At 43.6% G+C, this 16790-nt stretch overlaps 1 protein-coding gene across 2 annotated transcripts in view; it reads left to right on the forward strand.

Moving 5' to 3' along the window:
• The window catches only part of KLF7 (KLF transcription factor 7), a 57907-nt gene extending 41386 nt beyond the window's left edge, over positions 1–16521 (forward strand). For both annotated transcript variants that reach the window (XM_036387233.1, XM_036387232.1), the window contains 2 exons: positions 9292–9415; positions 15712–16521. In XM_036387233.1, the coding sequence (XP_036243126.1) occupies positions 9292–9415; positions 15712–15763 (176 nt within the window). In that variant the 3' untranslated portion in view covers positions 15764–16521. The remainder of the gene's footprint in view (positions 1–9291; positions 9416–15711) is intronic.
• The last annotated feature ends 269 nt before the right edge of the window (positions 16522–16790 follow it).

Consider the following 16790-nt stretch of genomic DNA (forward strand, 5'->3'; position numbering starts at 1 on the left):
GGTAAAATTAATTGTCTTTACTTGCTGCCTTGTGCTCTTGAGATTAGTCTGCTTGGTTCACCAAGGGCTGCCCAGCAGCTCTGCCAAGGCCTTTCTGCTGAGCCCTGCTCAGTGTGGAGCAGCTGGGTGCCCCCTGCCAGCTGTGCCCAAGGACAGAGAAAGCACCAGGAAGGGTGGCATCTCCTTCAGCCCGTGCCTGCCAGCATGTAGGTAACTCTGCCTTGGCACCAGGGCAGCCTTTAGTGAGAGAACTTGCCCAGTGTATTCTTTAAACCCAGGTACATTATTTCCCATTTGCATCTATCCTCAAATCAGATTCAGTATCTGAATGATTGAGATCCTGGATCTTTTTCCATTTTTGTTGTTGACAAAAGTGGGAAATCAGAAGGAATGTATGTTCTTTTCCCCTCGTGTTTTATTCCTGTGCTGTCTCTGCCAGTCTGCATCATCTTTTGGGCATCTTTTCTCTGATTTTCTAGTGACTAAAAGGAGAAGATGATAAATGCTGAAAAACATCATCACTGCAATAATTTGAACAAGCAAACTCATATTCATTAGCAAAAATATGGAGCAAAACCATTAAAAATGTTAGCATCTGGAAAAGGGGAGTCTGTTCCTCTTAAATTTTTTGTCATTTCTCAACAAAGTCCATGGTACATGCATCTCATATTTTTCCTGGTCTATTTGCCTTTATCTATAGTCTGGAATTTCTCAGAAACTCTTGACCTAAACTATAGGTTTCCAAGGAACACATCTTTGATACACTGCTCTGGATTATGTAAATATGCACCATGTCCCTTAAAGGCTATCTCATTGTCCACCCTCTAAGATGAGTTACAAAAAACAAAGGGAAGAGAACATGTTTCAGAGTGCTGGAAAAATCTGATCCAGTGAGCTGCTGAATTTTTTTCCTTTTTCTTCTGTTCCTTCTGCCGCTGCCACCTTGCTTTGCATCTTTGAGCTTGCAGAGCTCCATAGAATCTGAAACTAGACGCCCTTATTAGAGGACATTTAAAAAATGTCTTGCTGCTCCTCTGGGGACCGAAGTAATGGCAGCTTGAAGCAGCAGAGAATGTGTAATTAGGGCAAACAGCGGTGCCTCGCGTGATCGGGAGGAACAGGAGGAGAGGAGGGGAAGCGCAACAGCGCGGCGTGCACAGGCTGTTACTAGGAGACCCCGGCACGAAATGCAGGAGATGCGGGGCGCTAATGGGCCGGCCCCGCCGCCTGGGTACCAGCCGGACCTGCCGCACAGCTGCCTCTGCCTGCCTGTTGCCAAGCAACTCAATTCCTTTTCCTTTTCCTTTTCCTTTTCCTTTTCCTTTTCCTTTTCCCTTTCCCTTTCCCTTCCTTCTTTTTTTCTTTTTTAAAATTTTCCTCCCCCTCCCCACTCACTTACTCTGGAGGTTTAATTGGGTAATGTTGCTGCTGGTGTTGCTGCCGGGTGCTTGAATGTCCCTATTGCTCTGCTTCTGTCCCCAGGGCCCGGCCCAGGGGAGGATGTGCTGGCAATTAATGGGGCACAAGCTGGGCTTGTGTGCTCAGGCTGGCACCAGCAACTGTACACCAGCCCTGCTCCCCACCATGGAGGAGCTTCTTTCAAAGAGGAGCTGTGGAGAGGGGTTTGAACGGGGAGCACATTGCAAAGGCTTTATCACTCTCAATGGGAGTCGTGCTCAGACCCAAAGAGATAAAGCCGGGCGCTCCTCCCTTCCTTCAGGGCTCAGTATGGAGGGCAATGTGTGCTTGTTAAATGCAGCCTCTTGAGTAGAAAATGGAACATTTCCATTTCTTTGAATGTTGCTACATGCTTTGCTTTTCTCTTCTTTTCAGCTAGGCAAGTGGGCTTTGTGGATGTGTGTTAGGTGCTTGTGTGTGTGTAAGACATAATGCTGCAAAAATTGGATTCTTTTTGTGTCCTGAATGGCTACATGCTGAAAACTGCTGCTGGCTTGGTAGACGAGCCTTGGCAAGGCCCTTAGGAACTAATCCGGAGCTTTGAAGTTTGTAGAAAGACTGATTGGACGTTGGGTCTCCTTCTTAACCTCTTTTCCCCCATCTCTAATATAAATATAATCAGAGTCACCTCTCTATAAGGGCATTTCTGACCTTTTTGGATTAAAGGAGCTGTACATCATTCATGGAAATGTACTGCTTTTACACTTGATCATCCCTGCCCTTCTAAAAATAGGTACAACCTTCTCACATTGTGTATTTCACAATCCTGTCACATTCCTCTTCTGCCCCATACTGTCTTCTGCCAGCTTTTCTCTTGTGCTTTGTCATCCTTTCAAAGGCTTTTCCATTTTTCCAGCAGGTGGCAAAACTGAATAAAATGCCAATTTTAATTTTTTTTCTCTTTTTTTTTTTTTGTGTAGAAAACATTGGCGGACCAGTTAAGCACTCACCATTGCCCCCTCCTTTGCATTCTTTTAAATAATAAAAATATTAATTAGGCTTTCTATTCTCCAACAAAAATCAATTAGGAGTATATTGAGGAATGAAAGGCTCAGAAAAGTATCTGAAATTGATTTTTGTAATTAGTTTTACTGGTTGATGGGTTGCATGCGCATACACTTAGATATTAGCATTGATCTCCAGAGGATGTGTGTATTAAATAGCCTGCTCTTCCTTTTTGCTAAAGAAATGAACTTATTAATCTTAAAAAGAGGCTGATATTGTTGTGCTCTGGACTGCAGCTGCTCACCAGCTTTTTGGTAACCTCCCCAGCAGAGCAGCTGCCTGAGCCATGTGATGGTAATGTGCTGAATGTGGTGTGAAAGTGGGGAGCAGGTCTGGGGCAGCTCCTCTTCTGTGTCTCATATTTGACAAAGTGTGTATATGTAATGAGGGAAGACAGGCACTGGTGTTAAGGAGACCTGTCTTGTTAGACTTCATTTTTCAGTGGTCCTTAACCCCAAATGTCCTTCTGAGATATGTTTCTATTAAATCTCATATAGCACTTGACATAGGAAGAGAGGAGTGACCAGTAACATTTCTGTTGTGCCATGTGCTGTGTGCTGATGTTCAGCTAATTAGAAGAATTATGGCTTGGCTTCATTGGTATGCCATGTATGCAGCTTGTAAAGCTCTCAGGGACCCTTGGAGATGAAGAGTGCTACATAAATATAAAATATTGGTAATGTGAAGTTCCACATTAGGGTTCTCATTGTGCTGAGGCAGACTTTCATCATAAACTGCAGAGCAGCTAGGAATGCCTGCCTGGCATTTCTCTGCTCTGGGGGGCTGCTTCTCCCCCAAAACCACACCAGCTTCTGGCACTTCTGAGTGACTCCTGTTTGCAGCAGCAGCATCCCCACAGGCACTGGCCTCTGAAGGATGCCTGGGTTCATCCTGCAGTGACACTGCTGCTCCTGCAACAGCATGGTCTCACTCCCCAGCCCAGGAGCAGTAGGTCCCAAAGGAGTTTCTCAGGAAGGGTAGCAAGAAAAATCATTAAAACACTCTAAGGGTAGCATACAAAGTTATTAAAACACTCTTAAAAAGCACTTGATTCTTCACACATATCAGACCCCCAGAGCTTCCTTATAGGAAAAATACACGCAAGAAATCTTGCATTTAATCCCTTTTTTCAGTTATAATTTTATAGTTTGTCTAGTTCTCTGGGAACATCAATCTTGAAACATGTGTAGCTGAAAGTGTCTTTCAATACATACTTTTAGAATTTGAGACTTTTAGAACTAGTTTCATTTTAAATGGTTTTTAAATTACAGATTATAAAAAGGAAGGAAATATTTGTGTTTCTTTCAGACAACTTTTCTTGGATTTTGAAACTATATATGAAAAATTCTCTGTGGATTATAACACATGCTAGTTTTTTCCTCTTGTTTTCTTAAATCCACTTTCACATGCTAGCTTTGTGTAGCTATGTAATATTAAGGAGCTCTTCAAACATAGTGCAACTAATGTTTGCTTCGAATAGCCTTCAAAATATGCATATAGGCAGAATTTGGGGGTTTTCCTTCAGTTTCTTTAAACATTTTTGGCTGAATCAAAAAGGAGTGTCAAGGGGCTAAAGGAGTCCCATGACACTACCACATTTTAGCACAGAGAAGTATCAGCAAGGATTTTGACTGTGATTCTCCTCTGAAGCTCACTGCAGGACTGGGAGCTTAAACTACTTGATTGTTTTACTAAGTGCCCTGCAGGAGAGTGCCCGGGAGGGTAAGGAAATAGATATGGATGGATGGATGGATGGATGGATGGATGGATGGATGGATGGATGGATGGATGGATGGATGGATAATCATAATATCTTTGTTTCAATTCCATAAAGATACAGGGTGAAACTTGAGCCTAATGAATATTTTTCCAATGACTTGGATGGAGCCAGGGTTTCACTCATCACACTGGAACTCTGTGATCTTATTGTGCACATCCCTAAATCGGGAGGGTTTTCTTTTTAAAGTCCCTGCTGTTGAAATTTGGGGAATAGAGAGCAAATTTCTTCCTCTGTATTTCAAAATAAATGTTCCTAGCCTGCAGGGCTGCTTTACAGGTTTAAAACCATGGCCCTAGGTTATCTCCAAAGCAGAAGGCAAATGATGTCTGAATATTATTGTTTTCTTCTTTAAAATCTCATTATTTCTGTAGAAGAGTGCACTTGACTTTTTAACCCTTGGGACTGGCAATAAATAATGCAGCTATAAGAAGTATAATGTGCCCATTATGTGCTGTAGTTTTGTGGTTGTGTCCTCAGCTGATCTTGAGTAGGTACCTCTGTGTCCTGTAACCTAATGTTTCTACTAATCACTCTGCTGAAACAGCCTCTCTGAGATGTCTTAGCAAACACTGTCTTACTTCTTGGACAAGAAAAATCTGTCTGGGACCTAGAGGGTGCCTGTGGGATGTAGGTGGCAAGGACAGGGGATCTCTGGATCTTGAGAAGAGACAACATCTCCATTGCTGTGTTTTGTGAGGAAATATTTATTGGGAAGGTTTGTACAGGGTTTATAATTTAAATATGTGTTGGAGCAAAAACCTGATGTTCTCTGGTTTGTGGCTGGAGAGCAAAGATACCGGTGCACGCAGCTGAGCTGCTTGCCTGGCGCCCTGCACCATCAAAGCAGAGAAATTTACCTCCAATTCCAGACTGCCTGGGTATGATGTGTCACAGCCCACCCATGCCTTTGCCTCCCCATTAACTTGAAAAAGAATGCCATAGGTGGCAGTATCAGATGTTGGCTTTCAATATCTAGAGCTGCATGAGACAAAACTCACCAAGAATTCCTGAGGCTGGAAAACGGAGAGAGAAGGTCCAAATTCCGCTGTGGTGGTCATTAGAGAACCAGCCCTGCTATATCCATCGTGTTTTGCTGGAAACCTAGTGGGTGTTTGCCACAGGAGTGTAAATGGGATTGTGTGCTTGGCTTTTCATACTTCCAAATGATAAATACTTGGCTTTCAAGAAAAAGCTGTACCAATAATTTATTTCTGTAACTAGATGCCTAATATTTAGTCTTGCATTCATCTTAGTCACAAAAGGAACAGTGACCCGATTTCAGGGCTGCCAGAGTCTGATGGACTTTTTGTTATGATTTTATATAATTTTAGCTTCGCTATTGTGTGTTTTCCATAAATTTTCAAAGGTCTTTGCCCCCCAGTTACCAGATTGGACCAGGCTGGATGAAATAGAAGATGGAGGGCCAGACTGTACTGAAGTGTGCTTTGGGGGTACTTTAGAAGAAGAGCTCAGTTGGGTGAGGTGCCATAAACAGAAGTGGAACAGAGAGCCTACTCCCCAGGCATCCCAGTCTCAGGATATAAAATGTACTCTAGGAACATGAAAAGGTTAAAATGAGGTATGGACCACAGGACACAGCCACAGGGAAGAGAGGCTGCTTCACAGAAGTGTGCAGTCATGATGGACTGAAACCCTAAAGTATATCTGAAGGGCTAATAGCATTTCTGTAGGACTGTTTTGGGGAGTGTGTTTGTAGAAATGTGGATTTATGGATTTGTTTAAGGACTGCATAGATCTTTATGTTAGATAAAGGTGACTTAAGGAGTAGAGCCTCCTTCCTGGGAGTGGCTTGCAGGCACAAGTTTTGAATGTGGTTTTTAATTTGAGAAATTAGAAAAAAGTCAGCGTGGCACAACTCCGTGATGTTCCTATTTTAATTGGATTTGCAGCTCATAATTAATTTCTTAAAAAGAGGGAGATCCTGGCCCTGTAGAAGTGAGTAGGAGTTTGCCATTCCCTTCAGCAGAAGATTTCATCATCTATCTTTTTAGTATCACTAATCCTCTGAACAGGAGAAGAGCAGCCTAAGACATGGAAAGGATCCTTCCCATTTTTCCTCCCTGCTATTGCCAGTAGTGAGGTAGGAGGACCCTCCCCCCTTTTTCATTCCTATGCTTTCTACATATGTGCACCTTGGCAAGACACACTTCCATTTCATCTTCATGTAAGGTGACAGCAGCCATTGAAGGAACAGTTTGTTTTTAGTCTTCACATGCAGAGACAGGCAGGTCTCTCTTCTCCTTCCCTCTTGTGTTTTTGAGTAGCTGCAGGAGGGCAGGAAATAAAACCTCTTCGAGGTCTCTGGGTCAAGGAGCTGTCTGACATGGCTTTAAAGGTCACCGTGCTCCTTTGCATTTACCTTGTGCACTGGCAGCCCTGCTATGGCAGCGTGCAGTCTGCAGCCCTGAGAGGTACTGTCTGACATTTTGCTGAACAGGGCTTGGGTTACAAAGGAAAAACAAAACTCAGCTCAGGGCTGTGCAAGGCCAAAGCTGGAACACTTGGGAGAGGAGCCCCTGCAGCAAGTAACAGAGATATGTGTCATTCTGTGGGTTCCCCAGTAATCGTGCTTGGCTTTTCTGTCTCTTGTAACCTATATATATATATATATATATATAGCACTGTCTATTTTCAAAGTTCTTGACAAATTTTAACAAGCCAAACTCCACTTCTGTCCTAGTAGCCTATATAGTTTCCCAGAAAGCCCAGGATGCTTTTTCTTCACTCTTCTGCTCTGTAGATGACTGTATCCTTCAGACAGGCTGTACCTGCCAGATTTGGCTGAGCAGTCATCTTCTGCATTTGCTTTGCAGCATGTGTGTGGCAAATGTGCTGCAAGGCAGTTTCCCTGCCTGGCTGTCTCTGCTCTAAGGTAGGCACTAGAGAGCGTCAGAGAACCAAGGAACTACATTATCATCGAGGCTTGTTTACTGACAGCTTTTTAAAATAATCCATGAAATGTTCAGACAAACTGGTGCTCCATCACAGGCACAGGCACAGGCACAGGCCTGAGAAATCCCTTTTTTCTGAGGAGAGCAGATGCTGCTTGACAGGTAGGGTGCAAAGGGCCGGGGGAGACTGCTGCAACTGTAGCTCCAGTGCATGGGGCCAGCACTGGTGACAGTGTTTAAGGTACAGTTGAGTAACCAGCCCAGAAACAAGACACCAGCACCCTGCTCACTAAGAAGATTCTAACTTCTTATTTTCCTGAAGAAATCCTGTCCAAAGAATAAAGGGACAAGAGGTGAGTCTGCAGAAATGACCAAGCAGGCACATTCTAAGTGGGGCAGTGTTATTGTTGGCTCAGTTCCTTGTCCTGTTGGGCATTTTCCCATGGGGGACTGTGACTCACAGCAGGGACATCCAGGATGGCCTTTCTTCATTCAGGGACTCTGGGATAAATGGATATTTTGGTCTAGTCTTGCCAGTTGCTGCCCCTTCTTCACAACTTCATCCCAATGAATCCTTTAATTGAACTACTGAGCCAAATAAACTTCTCAAAGGCCAATAAAATGGCTCAACTTCAGTTGAGTTCTCAGCCCATTCTGCTGTTCTTTCTGGGGCAGATGACCACTGTGCAGCAGAGCTGCCTGTGCAGCACGAAGTCTGCAGAAACTCACAAACCAGAGAATAGCACTTTTTCATGTATTTTGCTGTAATTTTCTTTCCCTTTTCACTTTTCTTGCTCTTTTTGCCTCTCCAGTTCATCATCATGATATACATAGGTTTCCCATATCCAGATCTCACTCTTATACTTGCTGAATAGACACACTAAATATAGCAATCTGTGTCTTTGCTGTGGTCAACTGATTGTTTCATGTGACTGGTCTAGAGATTGCAGCCTCAGTGTGGCCTGTGGTGGGTTTTTTAAGATTACCTTCTTAGCAATTTTAAGAACAAATAAATAAGTAATAATCCACTTAAAAGCTTGGTAGCGAAAGTGATTTCTGTCTGACTTTTATCTCAACTGACTGCATGGGGAAGAGTGACATGGAGTTTCTATAGGAGGAGATGCACTGGAGCATTTCTTGTGTGGGGAGATGTTAAATTTGAATGCACACCAATGCATGCGCACTGAAAAGGAAAAGGGAGTCATGATTTGGGATTCTTCATCAGAAGGTGTTAATGACTCCACAGATGTTACACCACAGCAGACTTTGATCTGCAGAGACTGATGTGCATTAGGAGATAGTTAGATATGAGCACAGAATCATGAAATATCCTGAGTTGGAAGGGACCCACAAGAATCATTGAGTCCAACTCCTACCAGCAGACTAGAATCTCTCTTGTCTTACCACTACACCATTTCACTGCCTTCAATGGTATTGTTAATATTTTAGGGCAGAATAACAGCTGATGAAGGTGTAGTGCAAGAAGCCTGAAGGACCAGCCAATTCAAAGAAATAAAAATGTATCCTCTCACATAATTTCTTGGTCCCAGGAGTAGATTTTGTTGTCAGAAGCAAGTAAAAAAGGTGCAGTCCTTGGGGACAGCAGGCATGAATGCTTGAGGGGAGCAGATGTGAGGCTGGCCACACAAGGGGTAAACAGAATCACAAGGGGTAAATAGAATCGGGGTAAAGCGTGTGATGCAGTAGTGGTGGTCACTCAGCAGTAGTGCACTCAGTCACTCAGTGTCCAGGTGTTAATACAATCACTCAAATACTGCAGTAATACATCTGACAAGGTTGGAGTGAGCTGAAAAGCTGTTTGAAAATCAAGCTTCAACCACACAGCTGCTTAGACATTTGAGGACACTCAAGGCTTCTTCAAAGGCCAGCTGGCTGGTTTTGTTAGAAACAAGATAAAAGGTTGTGCGAGAATTTTAGCTGTGGTAAAATCTGGACTGGAACTATCCCCAGTATACAAGCCCTAAGTTATTTGCATGCCACGCTGACCATGAATTGTGTGAAGGGCTATCTGACTCGAATGGGTTAGAGGCCGGGTGGGAGGACACGGGGCTTTGAAGCTGAGTGCTCAGTAATGCTGCTGCTGCCGCGCTGACTGTTCTCTCCTCCCCCCTGCAGGTGAGAAGCCTTACAAGTGCTCGTGGGAAGGGTGCGAGTGGCGTTTTGCACGGAGCGACGAGCTCACGAGGCATTACAGAAAGCACACGGGTGCAAAGCCCTTTAAATGCAACCATTGTGACAGGTAATGCAGCTCCTAGCATGGTGTTCAAGAAACCTGTGGACTTTTGTGACTAGCATGGAGCTGCCAGCTCCTAGAGACAAGAGACCTGGCTCCCAGCAAAGAGGCCCCTTCTGTCCCACTGCCTGGACCCCTGAACCATGGAGGGACCCTCTGCTCAGCTCCTGTCCTCTCTGCCTTAGTGGCCAGGCAGGCTGGCAGATGGGGAATTCTTCCTAAGCAGTCTAATCCCCCAGCACACAATAACATGTAGGACCAGGTGTAGGCCTGACTGAACCCTGCTGGTGTCTGTTGTGGGCACAGGATTCAGTTCATAGGGCAGGTCTTGTTAATACTCTTAAAGCAGAGAAGACATCCAGAGGGCCTTAGACCATTTCAGTGATGGACCTCTCCACAAAGCATCTCCCCAGCTTTCTGTCTCCTGATCCTGTAAGCCTGCTGTGCTCACAAAGGCAAAGCTCCCTCTATTTGCTCTGCTTCAAGGACTACCCCAAGCACCACTGCTGGCTACCCACATTTTGGCAGGGTGGGCCTCACAAAAACATTGGTGTATGGCAGGAGGAATGGGGAGTGTGTGGCTGTGTGCCACAAGTGGCCCAAATCTATAAGAAACCTTTAGGAAAAAGCATTCAGTTTCCGTAACATGGTTGTCTTCTCTCAGCACTGACTCCAGGGCTCCTAAAGAAAAGACAACAAAGGGCACCATTCTCAAAAGCCCAAGCGCGATTTAGACACATTTTACCGTTCAAGTTCAGGGGGTTGTTTTGTGAAGATCAATGATCTCTGCACATTCCTGCTAATTAGTGAATCTTTTCCTACAGTTTTAAATCTCACTCTTGACATCTGTTTGAAGTGGGAGATACTCTGCACCTTCATTGTGAGAGGGCCCAGATGTGAAAGCCTGACAGGTGCACAGGGCCGAGGTTCCCGAGGAGCCTGTCAGCAGCAGCCGCAGCGCTCTGGGACTCGGAAATGTGGTGTGAGCTGAGCAGCTCCTGCCAGAGCCGCCCTTGCAGCTCTCACCGTGGCTCGTTTCTGCAGCCTCACTGCTCCAGCTGCTTCAGTAAATACTGAGCTGCTCTGAAAAATCTGCTCGTCCTTGCTTGGTGCTGAGCGTTTTTGAAAGCTGGGTTCTTTCAATTTAGAAACAAAACCAAAAGAACACCCTTTTCCACATCCCCAATCCCAACTGATAAGAAATCAGGGTGGAGCAAAAGCAATTACCCCTGTAATGACTCTTGACAGCACTGACAGCATCGAACAATGAGCACTTCTCCCCCACTCACCCCCCCAGCTGAAGATTGGCAGTGCCCTGGGTGAAACCTGGATCCACTATTGAGTAATCAAATAATGTGCTTGCATCTGAACATGTTATCCAGCTAATCCTATTTATATATATTTTTAAAAGAGGCTTAAGAAAATTACCCATCTTTTTAATGCAGCACTAAGGTTCTCGACTGTGATAAGGAAACGTTTTGTAATACAATAAAGCCTTTAGGAAGCCTGTGGGTTCACCAGACCAACAGAGAATATGCGTGGAGAGAGGATGTGTGGGACATAAACAAGGGACCCCATCCTTTTATGGGAAGGAAATTTGATCATTTTCACATCCTGTCTTTCCAAGAGCTTCATCTCCTTAAGTGCTCTTCTGCCCTTGTCTCCCCTCTTCCCGTCCCCCTTCCCCCAGGGAGGGCTTCCTCTTGGATTATCTTTTGTTTTATCCTTGGATCATCTTTTGTTTGCTTAGAATGAGGGACAGGATAAGCCAAGTAGGGACCTCTGCAGTTCTGCTTTTGTTTAAGCACTTCTGTGAATGAGAACAATTATATCCTCTGTTTTAAATGTAAAGCATTGCCTTTCTCTTTTCTTTCCTCAAGTGGCCCCACAAACACACACACACATACAGCCCTAGGGTTTCTGTGTCAGGACAAACAATATTTTTAGCAGAGATCTAGAGAAATACAGCTGGTATTTTCAACTCCTTGGTCTCTTTCAGCCATTTGTTAAGTGTTCATTATTCTCCCTCCACATATTATCCCTTTCTACCTGGCTTTTCTCTTTGGCAGCAAACTCAGTCACTGCAGTCAAGAGATATATTCCTGTAATCATCTAATGCATTTTTGCTCTTCTGCTGAATCTGTAGATGAAGGGAAAACATTATTAATAAAATTTGGAGTGCTGAGGATTGTGCACTGTTAAACGCTATGCCCGTACTATTTGTGTGTGGTGATAGGAGGCAGATTTGTCCTTATTCCCCCAGTTAATTGTTACAAGCTTTTAGAGTGACAGTGCCTGTTCTTTTACCCCACTCTGCCATACTACTGTTTTTCATTTTTTTCTCATTCGCAGGCCTCTTTGCTACCACCTACTGCAGAGGTCACCTCAAGCAAGCACTGAAACATGAGCCCAAAACTGCCTTTAGCCATTTAGGCAGGCTTTTAAAGATGTGCCTTCCTGAGCCAGGGTTCCAGCTGGAGAACAGTTTCTCTGTATTTGAACTGCTACTCTTTATTGCACTCCCTCTTATCAGCAGAAGCTGTGACCACTCTCTCAGACATGCTGCCTTGTTAGGTTTTAAGGAGCTGATTGGAGCTGTTTTAACAACACTGATGTAGCACAAATCCTGTGCCTGTTGTTCAGAGCTGAAGGCTGTATCTTGGCAAACAGAGCATGGAAGGGGTGATTCAGATAGCAGAGGGGCATGATGTTCACACAGTCTGGCTGCAGTTCCCTTCCAAGACTGTTTTTAGATGTGCTTGTGTCTCTCACCCTCTGACCAATGTCAAAGGAGTATTAATGTCCTCTGTGTATAAGTAAATTTTATAACAAAAGAGATAAGATAAGATGAGATTCTCTTCTCCTGCTGTCCCAGCCCTATCCCAACACCATGCAGCCCACAGATCACATTGTTAGTCACAGCTGGCAAACTACCACTGCTTTGAGTAACATCATCTTATGTACTGCAAGTGGTGTGTGGCTTTGTGGCAGCAGAAGAGAAAGGAGAAAAGGCTAAAGTGGTGTGGAAGGCACCCCAGGAAAGTCCTTAGTGCCTTCCAGATGCCAGGGTAATGCTGGTTGTTAGCATTCCCCAGGAATTTTGCTCTTCAGAAATGCAGGCTAGGGTTGTTCCTCACACCGTGCAAGCCCTCAGCACTTCAAGGGGAAGAGTTTGACAGGGTAGTGGCACTTGCTGGTTCTGGATAAATAGGTGTTTAGGAGACAGCAGCTTAGTGCCAGACTGTTGGGATGCATATTCTTCTCTGCATATGTGCACATGTGCTCATGGTTTCCTTGTTGATAGCAAGCTGAGAGTGCACTTAGCTGGAATGAACACATCCCACAGTGAAAAATCTACAGCTGGTAGGAAAGATGGCTGAGCAATATATTCTCTCTCATTGTACTTACCTTCCCTTTTTCCTCCTTCAGAGGCTTCAGTGCCAAGCAGTATTGTGTTGCTAAGGAGATACAGCAAAAAGAGAAAGGAAGGAATCATGTCTGGGAGCAGGGAATTTGTGTATCACACATCCCTGCATGAGTTTTATAATTAGAGTGTCTTATTCTAGCATAAACTGTTCTTTCTAGGAAGAGCTAGACTGAGGGGGGATGACAGAGAAGGCTGTGATGGGCCCACGTGTGATGTGCAGAGCTGGTCTGGAACTGAAAGAGGTGTAGAGCCAGAGGTGCAGAACAAAGTCTCATGCCATAGGCAGGACTAGAGACCAGCAAGCCCCTGTTCCTTGATTTCTGAAGAGTAGTTTCCTTTGACAGCTTATCCTGTGGAGCCTCTTCCACTGCTGCCTCTAGTTCCAGAAAGAAAAAAAAAGAAGTGTGTCCAGTAATCAATAGGATTTTTGACAGTGTGATTTAGCTGCAAAAATTTTGTATGGACTGTTTTACAGTTGAAAATAAATATCCACATCCACCAGCCTTACCAAGAGATAGAAATAATCAAATTAGTCAGCGGGAGTATGTGAAGAATTAGTATTGTACCACTTTATTAGCTATAAACTAGCAAATATGGCACTATTTTATTACCTATAAAAATATTATGGGTGCTAATATGGTAGTTACTGATGTGAAGCAATGTACTGAATCTATAATTTTAACAGATCTGGCTGTGGTGTGACTCAGCATACACTTTCCTGGGTTGCATCTGTAAAAGAGACAACTGGAGAGGAAAAGCTGTACTTGGGTGGGGGTCTTATGACTAGTCCTAGGCTGAAGTGCCAGCTGGTGCATGTCTTTTTGGCAGCCACTCAAGCTGTTGTTTTGTTTTGGCAGCCCTTGTAGCCAGAGCATGCTGCTTTCTCAGTTTAAGACTGATGAGAGAGACATTGGTCCCAGGATGTATTTTGTCACTCTAGGGCTAGAAAATTCTAGCTGTGCAGAGCCTGCTGTGTTGAAAGCCCAGTGTCCAGTGTCAGATTCACGAGTGCCTTGCTGTGCCTCATGTAGGACCTTGGGGGAATGCCTCCTCCATCCTATTTGAAGTCTCATTTTTGCCATTCTGAAGGTATTAACTCCCTTGTAAGCCCTGCAAGTAGAGAAGAGATGACTTGAGCAGAGCTATGCTCATTGCTCATTCACAGAAGATGAGTAAATGACTTTTCTTGTGGAAGTTGTCTTGTTTTAAGGTTTCTTTGTCTTAAAAATGTACCTCTTGATCACCCATTTCTGTGTGTAGATGCTGATTGATCACATGTGCAGTGGAATACTTCAGCAGGACAGAAATGAAACTATTTAAAATAGTTTCATTTTTATAGTTCTCTTTCTCAGCCTTTCTCTGCTTAGGTTGTTTGTCCTTTGGGTGTTTAGATTGACTGTTCTTTTTTTAATCTATCATTATTAGCTTTTGGGGGGGGTTGTTCACTTTGTTCCTCTGCTTCTTCTTTCTGAAAACTACAAAACACCCAACTACTCCTTTTTAAAAAATGCACTTGGTGCCCATATATGAGCTATCTTGATTCTTACAATAAGCCATTTGGATATTCTTCAGACCATTATTGGTGGCTGCTTTATACTCTAGTTCTGTGGAGCACTGAAAAGATGTGCCAGGCAAATCAGTTCTGTAAGTAGCTTTTCCTAGTGTTCTTGGAGCCTACAGAACCAGTTTACTCAAAAGCCACAGGTATATGGGGGTTGGTGTGATATTTGTAGTAAATGTTTTTAAAATAAATAAGCCAGTATCTTGTGGCTTAAGGTGGAAAGAAGGTAAGCCAGAATTTGCAGGGAACTTGAAAACCTCCTGATTTTAAATGCTCAGCTGAAGTTTCTAGTAGAAGTTTAATTTCTGAGTGTGTCTGAGTCCTGCCACTGTGACAGGCTCCATTTTAGAGCTGTGGGGTAGGAGCCAGAACCACTGCCTGCTTCTCCTGTGGTTTGCTGCCGGTGCTGTACTATCTGAAATGGCACTGTGATGGTGGGTGTAATGGATCGGTGCTTTCAATCCCATATCTAATGGCCATGGAGTCTATCTCATCAGGATCCAGCTACATGTTCAGAATGACAAAACATTATGTTTTATTATGAGATGGGAAAGTCTTTGTGGATAAAGAACAGAAGTTGAAATCTCAAGTCCTGGCTTTCTTTTTTTTTCCTCTGGTTTTACCACACCTGTGTGATTTACAGCTTCCTTGCCTTCTCTGTCTTTCAATTGTCACTCCTATAAAATAGGCATAATATTTTCTGTCAACATCCTTCAGGGAGATAATATTCATCAGAATCCACATATTACCACCCAGATTCCCAGCTGAGAGGAAGGGAGAGATATGAACCCCGATGGATTGTTAGCCTCCAAATTCTGAGAGCCAGATTTCCTTCCAGTTTGGAGTTAGAAATGAGAATTCAGCTTTCAAAACTAGCATCATTCTTTGGTGCTTTTTGCAAGGAGTGGGCACTTGAGAAAGCTGGTATTCTGAAAAATGGTGTTGCTGAATTAAAGTGATTTGTTTTAATTATTTTTTTAATATGCAAACATATGCATGCTGAATATTTGGTTTTATAGTACAGCTGCATAGATGAGCACTCTTCCCTGATATATGACTCAGTGAAAGAAGTGAGAGGGAGAGGAACAGGGAAGGTATAAAAGTCATCTCTTTAGGTGCTGAAGAGCCAGGATAGTTGCCTATCTGTGGTCACAGCGGTCGATCACACAGGCTTTGGTGGCAATCCATGGATAGCTCCAGGAATGTCTCTAAACTGGGATATGTATTTTCTCCTGTACATAACAAGGAAGAAGCAGAATCCCTGTTTTCCAGAATCCTATACTTATTTCATTTCCTGCTTGCTTTATGTTGCAGATGTTTTTCCAGGTCGGATCACCTCGCCCTCCACATGAAGAGACACATCTAAATATCAGTCAGCTTGGCATGGATGTCATCTGGGCTAAGTGTTGTGAGATGAAAGTGGAACTCAAGTTACAACGTGCTACCTTACAGGAGAAGAGAACTTGATCCCGTGTAACCCTCTGTACAGGGACCACATGCTCACAGTGTCATGTTCCCAGTTACACTTCAGTACCTACATCGGTTCTTTTATGCCTTGCCCCAGCTGGATGGGAGAAGATGCAGGCAAGGAATTGGTATAGAGGTGAAGTCAGTGAAAAAGAACAATTACTTACAGTACTTCATCCCTCTTGGATTTGTTTCCTGTTTTTGCCAGTGGAAATCAAAGAAAACAGAGGAGGCTTCCCTGCAGGTGGACGGCAGTAAGAGGGGCTTATCTAACTTGCTTCTCAGTGCAACTCAGTAGAAGAATATGTCGTCTTGAAGTTGCATATTTGTAGCACTAACTTTCTTTTTAAATAGATGGGATGAAAACAATGACCTAGAAAACCAAATCCCAGTTTGGTAGCCAAAATTAACCTCTTGGTTTTTTTGTTCTTTCTCTGAGAATTCCTAATTTTCAGTGCATCAGACTTCTCACAGACACTTTGACCTGCCTTGGTTTTGGTTCTTCTTCCCAGAACTGAGCTATTGAGATCCTTTTAAGTCAATACCAGTGGCCTTAATGGCAGTAGACTGTGGAGTGACACTTGTGACACAAACATCCTCTTTTTGGCCTGAGTTTATGTAGACTTCATGGAGGATTATATTTTTGTTGGTTGTTTTTTTTTTTTTTTTTTTTTTTTTTTTTGGCAATTGCACAACATATGCACTAGGGACTCTGGAAGCTGCTGCCACGATGGCTAAGTAGCCAAGGGATAAACCCCTGAGATACAGCACCTAATATCTCTGTAAGCCTCACCTTATTGCCATAGCTAGGACTTCTTGTTTATTTTTTGAACAAAAAACTTTAAAAACTTGTTTGGAAGCTTAAACCTTTTTTCTCTTTTCTCCACAAACAAGTGATCTTCAGAACTCCTTGTCTTCACCTGGAT

Source organism: Molothrus ater, chromosome 7, assembly GCF_012460135.2.
Source record: "Molothrus ater isolate BHLD 08-10-18 breed brown headed cowbird chromosome 7, BPBGC_Mater_1.1, whole genome shotgun sequence".
In the NCBI taxonomy this organism is placed as follows: Eukaryota; Metazoa; Chordata; class Aves; order Passeriformes; family Icteridae; genus Molothrus; species Molothrus ater.